General features: G+C 25.6%; 2 protein-coding genes across 2 annotated transcripts; one reads left to right on the top strand and one right to left on the bottom strand.

The window, feature by feature from the left end:
* Positions 1 to 1,390: 1,390 nt before the first annotated feature.
* On the top strand, positions 1,391 to 2,881 carry LOC107220241 (NADH-ubiquinone oxidoreductase chain 5-like; the record flags this gene model as incomplete). Its single annotated transcript, XM_015658751.2, is given in 3 exon segments — positions 1,391 to 2,111; positions 2,114 to 2,775; positions 2,777 to 2,881. Coding segments are annotated over 3 exon segments (1,488 nt in total), but the record flags the coding sequence as incomplete, so codon positions are not given.
* Positions 2,882 to 6,372: 3,491 nt separating this feature from the next.
* On the bottom strand, positions 6,373 to 7,689 carry LOC124296036 (cytochrome c oxidase subunit 1-like; the record flags this gene model as incomplete). Its single annotated transcript, XM_046746297.1, is given in 1 exon segment — positions 6,373 to 7,689. A coding segment is annotated over 1 exon segment (1,317 nt), but the record flags the coding sequence as incomplete, so codon positions are not given.
* Between the last annotated feature and the right edge of the window lie 282 nt (positions 7,690 to 7,971).

The following is a 7,971-nucleotide window of genomic DNA, read 5'->3' as shown; positions in this document are numbered from 1 at the left end:
AAATGTAAACAAATTCAATGGCACACGAAAACAAAAACAATTTTCGAAATACAGGTGATGAGAGAAATTAATGACAGTGTAGTCAGGGCGGCTAGGTGGTCTAGTGGAGTAAGTCTCCGGCAAAGCATCTCTAGATACCAGGTTCGATTCCTGGCTCCGTCGTTAATTTTTCAACTCACCTAAAAATTTCGAAATTGTACTCTCCTCAAGCAAATTTTTCTCGCTAAAAATATGATATGCGTAGCTCATATCGCCAAAATGAACGCGCAGCCGTTCAAAAGTAAATGGCTAAAGTGAATTTTAATTTCACATTAATAGCCACTTACAGCATATGTGTGTACATACCAACAAGCTTCACACACAAGTCTAAAATGTGTCTCTGCGACGAATCTCAAATGTAAACAAATTCAATGGCACACGAAAACAAAAACAATTTTCGAAATACAGGTGATGAGAGAAATTAATGACAGTGTAGTCAGGGCGGCTAGGTGGTCTAGTGGAGTAAGTCTCCGGCAAAGCATCTCTAGATACCAGGTTCGATTCCTGGCTCCGTCGTTAATTTTTCAACTCACCTAAAAATTTCGAAATTGTACTCTCCTCAAGCAAATTTTTCTCGCTAAAAATATGATATGCGTAGCTCATATCGCCAAAATGAACGCGCAGCCGTTCAAAAGTAAATGGCTAAAGTGAATTTTAATTTCACATTAATAGCCACTTACAGCATATGTGTGTACATACCAACAAGCTTCACACACAAGTCTAAAATGTGTCTCTGCGACGAATCTCAAATGTAAACAAATTCAATGGCACACGAAAACAAAAACAATTTTCGAAATACAGGTGATGAGAGAAATTAATGACAGTGTAGTCAGGGCGGCTAGGTGGTCTAGTGGAGTAAGTCTCCGGCAAAGCATCTCTAGATACCAGGTTCGATTCCTGGCTCCGTCGTTAATTTTTCAACTCACCTAAAAATTTCGAAATTGTACTCTCCTCAAGCAAATTTTTCTCGCTAAAAATATGATATGCGTAGCTCATATCGCCAAAATGAACGCGCAGCCGTTCAAAAGTAAATGGCTAAAGTGAATTTTAATTTCACATTAATAGCCACTTACAGCATATGTGTGTACATACCAACAAGCTTCACACACAAGTCTAAAATGTGTCTCTGCGACGAATCTCAAATGTAAACAAATTCAATGGCACACGAAAACAAAAACAATTTTCGAAATACAGGTGATGAGAGAAATTAATGACAGTGTAGTCAGGGCGGCTAGGTGGTCTAGTGGAGTAAGTCTCCGGCAAAGCATCTCTAGATACCAGGTTCGATTCCTGGCTCCGTCGTTAATTTTTCAACTCACCTAAAAATTTCGAAATTGTACTCTCCTCATTATATGATTTAGTTTATTTTGTTGAGTATAATTTAATTGAAATTAATTCTTCCTGCGTAGTAATAACATTTTTGTTTGACTGGATATCATTAATTTTTATAAGAACAGTTTTATTTATTTCTTCTTTGGTAATTTTATATAGAAATTCCTATGTAATAAATGATTTGAATTTGAATCGATTTATTATATAAGTAATTTTATTTGTTGTATCAATGATATTAATAATTGTTAGTCCAAATTTAATTAGTATTTTATTAGGTTGGGATGGGTTAGGTTTGATTTCTTATTGTTTAGTAATTTATTATCAAAATGTTAAGTCTTTTAATGCTGGTATATTAACTGTTATTTCTAATCGTATTGGTGATATTTTTTTATTATTATTAATTTCTTGAATAATAAATTTTGGTGGTTGAAATTTTCATTTTTATATAGATGTTTTGAAATATAATTCTTTTATAATAGTAATTACTTTAATAATTTTGATTGCTTCATTTACTAAAAGTGCACAAATTCCTTTTTCTTCTCGACTTCCTGCGGCAATAGCAGCTCCTACTCCTGTATCTTCATTAGTTCCTTCTTCTACTTTAGTAACGGCAGGAGTTTATTTATTACTTCGATTTGAAAATTTATTTAATAGAGAGAATTTTATTATTATATTTTTATTATTATCTAGATTAACTATATTTATGTCTGGATTGAATGCAAATTTTGAATTTGATTTAAAATAATTATTGCCTTATCAACTTTAAGTCAATTAGGTTTGATAATAAGAATTTTATTTTTAGGATTTAAGTTTCAGACTTTTTTTCATCTTTTAATACATACATTTTTTGAAGCATTATTATTTATATGTTCAGGAGTTTTTATTGATGGATTAAATAATTTTCAGGATATTCGTTTATTAGGTTCAATATTTAATCAAATACCATTTACTTCTATTTGTTTTCATTTTTCTAATTTATCTTTATGTGGATTTCCTTTTTTAGCTGGATTTTATTCTAAGGATATAATTTTAGAAATAGTTTTAATATTAAATTATAATATATTTATTACATTTATTTTTTTTATTTCAACTTTTTTAACTGTTTCTTATACTTTTCGTTTGATTTATTTTTCTATATTAGGTTGGTATAATATAATTAGATTAAATTATTTGAATGATTATGATGTTTATATAAATAATTCAATATATTTTATGATATTGATAGTAATTTAAGGAGGTTCTATGTTTAGTTGATTAATTTTTCCTTATAGATATGTCATTATTTTGTCTTTTTATATAAAAATTTTACCAATTTTAATCATTTTTTTAGGTATATTATTTGGATTTTTTGTTTATTATTTAAATGTTAAAATGTTTAAAATAAAGTTTTCTTTTTTAAAGTTATTTTTTTAGAACAGTATGGTTTTTACCTGTTATTTCTACTTATGGTTTAATTAAAAATATTATATTTATAAATAAAGAATTAACATTAAATTTTAATCAAAATTGATTAGAATTTTATGAAAGAAGAATGATTATAATTTTTATAAAATATTTTTATATATTTATAGATTTATTAATTTTTTATTTTAATAATATTTTAAATTTATTTTTATTATTTGCTTTTTTATTTTTTTATTATTTATTTATGTTATAAATGTTTGAATAGCTTAAAATTAAAAGTATATTATTGAAGATAGTATGATGATTTATTTAAATCTTTAAACATTTAATTTATAAAATTAAACAATTCATTTTTACAATGAAAATGTAATGTTTTTATAAACTATATAAATTAGAAATATGAATGAATTTTAATCATTTGATAAAAAGTTGGAAGCTTTTTTATTTCATATTGCTATTTAATTGGAATTTATATTCATTTTTATTATTAACAATAATAAGCCTCTTTTTGGCTTCAATTAATTTTAATATAAATTATTTAAGACAAATTAATTAATATTAATAATTTTTGAATGCAGATCAAATGTTATATTCAACTATTATCCTATAAAGTAGAGTTATTAATAAATAACTATAATTTCAGGCCGAAACTTAATATAAAATTTATTTCAACTTTGTGATTTTTAAATTCAGTTTGGTGCCCCAAATTTTCATTCATAATATAATCCTAACAATAAAATTAAGATAAAGTATGATACTATAAATAGTCAAATTTTTATATTTGAAATTGTTAAGGTTATAATTATTGGTAATATTAATGTTACTTCTACTTCAAAAATTAAAAAAATTACTGCAATTAAAAAAAAAACGAATAGAAAATGATATACGAGGGTATCCTTTTGGGTTCAATCCACATTCAAATCGTGAATTTTTTTCTAATTCATAAAATGTTTTTTTTGATAAGATTATTGAAATAGTTAATATAATAATAGTAATTATTATAATTATTATTAAGGTATTAAATATTAATTTAATTATTTATGCTAAATTTTATTAGACTTATTGATTGGAAATCAATTATACTTAAGTTATATTATATAAATTATATTAGTAGGTTCTTCATCAGTAAATAGAAATATAAAGGAAAAGTCAAATTACATCTACGAAATGTCAGTATCATGCTGCTGCTTCAAATCCAAAGTGATGAAAATTAGAATAATGATTTAAATGTACTCGAAATAAGTTAATTATAATAGATGTTGTACCAATTAAAACATGAATTCTGTGGAATCCTGTAGCAATAAAGAAAGTTGATCCGTAAATTGAATCTGCTATTGTGAATGGTGCTTCTAAATATTCGTATCATTGTAAGATTGAGAAAGTAATACCTAAAATGATTGTTAATAATATTCTTTTAATTATTTCCTTTTTTATATTATTTATTAATCTATGGTGGGCTCATGTAATTGTTGCTCCTGAAGAAACTAAAATAATTGTATTTAATAAAGGAATATCATAAGGGTTAAATGGTGTAATATTTTAGGGGGGTCATATTCTCCCAATTTCAATTGAAGGTGAGAGGGATCTATGAAAAAATGCTCAAAAAAAAGATAAAAAGAAAAAAATTTCTGAAATAATGAATAAAATTATTCCTAATTTCATTCCTATTATTACATTTGATGTATGTAATCCTTGATAAGTTCTTTCTCGAATGATGTCTCGTCATCATTGAATTATAATCAAAATAGTGATGAGAATTCCTAATATTAATATATTTTTTACTTTGAAATTGAACCATTCAATAGAACCTAAAAGTAGAATTATTACAGCTAATGATCCTAATAAAGGTCAAGGTCTGTAATTAACTAAATGAAATGGATGTTGAGGAAAGGATATATTTTTATTTCACATTAGTTTACTTCTCTAGAATATAGGGTGATTAAAACTATAAAAACATAAGCTTGAATAATTGAAACAGCGAATTCTAAAATTAATAAAGAAATTTGTCTAACTACTAAAAAAGATGATGATAATATATTAATTTTTGTTCCGATTCTTCTTAATGAGGTTATTAATAAGTGGCCTGCAATAATATTTCCTGTTAATCGTACCGCAAGTGTTAGAGGGCGAATTAAATTTCTGATTGATTCAATTAATACTATAAAAGGTATTAATGCATTTAGTGTATTTTGAGATACAAGATGGGTAAATATATGACTTATACTTTTTAATCACCCGAATAGTATAAGTCTTAATCATAAAGATAATGATAATGTAATTCTATTTGATAAATGTCTAGTTCTAGTAAAAATATAAGGAAAAAGACCTATACAATTATTAAATAAAATAAATAAAAATAAAGATGAGAGAATTAACGTTCTGTTAATTTTAAAATTACCTAATAAAATTTTTACTTCTGAATGAATTATATACATTAATTTTCATCATAAAATATTTTTTCGTGATATAATTAATCAAAAAGTTGTTGATGGGAATAGGAAGGTTCCAATTAATGTTCTTGATCAATTTAAGTTTAGGTTAGGAAAAAATGTTGAAGCTGGATCGAAAATTGAAAATAAATTTATTATCATTTTCAAAAGTTAAATTTTTTCTTCTTAAAAAATTTATCGAATTTTTTTTAAAAAAAATTTTTTTCCAAAGTATGCTATAATAATAATTGTAATGAAAAGAATAGTAAATATTGTATATAAAAATAATCAATTTATAGGGTATATCTGTGGAATAAAAGAATATTAGATCTTCTAATATTTATAGTTTGACTAACTATTATTTTAATAAATTAATTCTTTTCATTAAGAATATTTGCTAATATGTATATTATAAAATGATTTAAGAGATCATTGCTTGCTTTTCTGCCACTTAATGAATTAAAATGAATTAATTCACTTTAAAAAATAAGTTATTGGAATTCTTTCTATAACAATTGGTATAAATCTATGATTGGCTCCACAAATTTCTGAACATTGTCCGAATATTAATCCTGGTCGTTTGATTAATAATCTAATTTGATTTAATCGCCCTGGAATTGCATCAATTTTTTCCCTAGACTAGGAATTGTTCAAGAGTGAATTACATCATTTGATCTGACAATTATACGAATTTGTGTATTTGAGGGAATAATTGTGTTATTATCTACATCTAATAAACGGAAAGAATTTTTATTAATTGATTTATTTATATAAAAGTCAAATTCGATATTTTTGAAGTCTGAGTATTCGTATCTTCAGTATCATTGATGTCCAATTGTTTTAATTGTAATTAGGGGTTTATTAATTTCATCTGTTAAGTATAGTAGATGAATTGATGGTATAGCAATAAAGATTAATAATATTGAAGGGGTTATTGTTCGAATAATTTCAATGTTTTGTTTGTTTAAAGGGTTTTTATTAGTAAATTTATTTAATATTATTGTTAATATTAAATATAAAATTGAGACTGTAATTAAGATTAGAATGATTATAGTATAATCGTGAAAAAAGATTAATTGTTCTATAATAGGAGAATTAGCGTTTTGAAAATTTATTCTTGATCAGGTTATCATTTTCTAAAAAAAGTTTGAAACTTTATTTATGGGGTTTATATCCAATGCATTTTTATGCCATAATAGAATTTCCTTGTTATTCTTGGAACTTCTTCATATCTATGATCTGAAGGTGGAAATTTTTGTTTTCATTCAATAGATGAATTTGTAATTTCTATAAATATAATTTGTCGTTGAGTTGATATTATTTCTCAAATAATAAAAATTAGGTATAGTACTCTAATAAATGAAATAATTGACCCAATTGTTGAGATAATAATTCATATTGTAAATGCATCAGGGTAATCAGAGTATTGACGTGGTATACCATTTAAACCTAAAAAATGTTGAGGAAAGAAAGTTATATTTACTCCTAAAAATATAATAGTAAATTGAATTTTTAATCATTTTATATTTAATGTTATTCCAGTAAATAATGGGTATCAGTATGTGATTCCTGCTATAATTCCAAATACTGCTCCTATAGATAAAACATAATGAAAATGTGCTACAACATAATATGTGTCATGTAGAATAATATCAATAGAAGAGTTAGAAAGTATAATTCCTGTTAATCCTCCTATTGTGAAGAGAAAGATGAATCCTAATGTTCATAGTATTGATGATCTAAAATTTATTTTAGATCCATATGGAGTTGCTTATCATCTAAAAATTTTAATACCAGTAGGGATTGCAATAATTATTGTAGCGGCGGTAAAGTAAGCTCGTGTATCAACATCTATACCCACAGTGAATATATGGTGGGCTCGTACTACAAATCCTAATAATCCAATTGTTATTATTGCATAAATTATTCCAAGAGTTCCAAATATTTCTTTTATCCCTGATTTTTGTGAAATAATGTGTGAAATTATTCCGAAGGCTGGTAAAATTAGAATATAAACTTCTGGGTGTCCGAAAAATCAAAATAAGTGTTGGTACAAGATTGGGTCTCCTCCTCCTGAAGGATCAAAGAAAGTTGTATTTTTATTTCGATCTGTTATTAATATTGTAATTGCTCCTATTAGAACTGGAAGAGATAATAAAAAAAGAATAGCTGTTAATTTTACTGCTCAGACGAATAAAGGTATTTGTTCAAATCTTATTCCTTTTGGTCGTATATTAATTATTGTAGAAATAAAATTAATTGCTCCATGAAATGATGAAATTCCTGCTATGTGTGAAGAAAAAATTGTATAATCAACAGATGGTCCTGAGTGTCCAAGACTTCTTGACAATGGGGGGTAAACTGTTCTACCTGTACCTGTTCCTGAATCTACTAAGCTTCTTGAAATAAGTAAGATTAATGATGGTGAAAGTAATCAAAATCTTATATTATTTATTCGGGGGAAAACTGTATCTGGGGCTCCTAGTATTAGAGGAATTAGTCAATTTCCAAATCCTCCAATTATAATAGGTACAACTATAAAAAAAATTATTAAGAATGCATGAGATGTTACGATTATGTTATGAATTTGATCATCACCAATAAATGATGTAGGTGTTCCTAGTTCTATACGAATAATTATTCTAGAAGATAATCCTAATATTCCTGATCAGATCAGAGTCCAAATATGAAGTATATTGTGCCAACGTTTTTATGGTTAGTTGAAGATAATCATTTGTTCAATATTGGATGAAATGGCTGAATTTAG

The sequence above is a fragment of the Neodiprion lecontei genome, unplaced genomic scaffold (genome assembly GCF_021901455.1).
Source record: "Neodiprion lecontei isolate iyNeoLeco1 unplaced genomic scaffold, iyNeoLeco1.1 ptg000106l, whole genome shotgun sequence".
NCBI lineage: Eukaryota > Metazoa > Arthropoda > Insecta > Hymenoptera > Diprionidae > Neodiprion > Neodiprion lecontei.
This window is presented reverse-complemented; position numbering and strand designations above follow the sequence as displayed.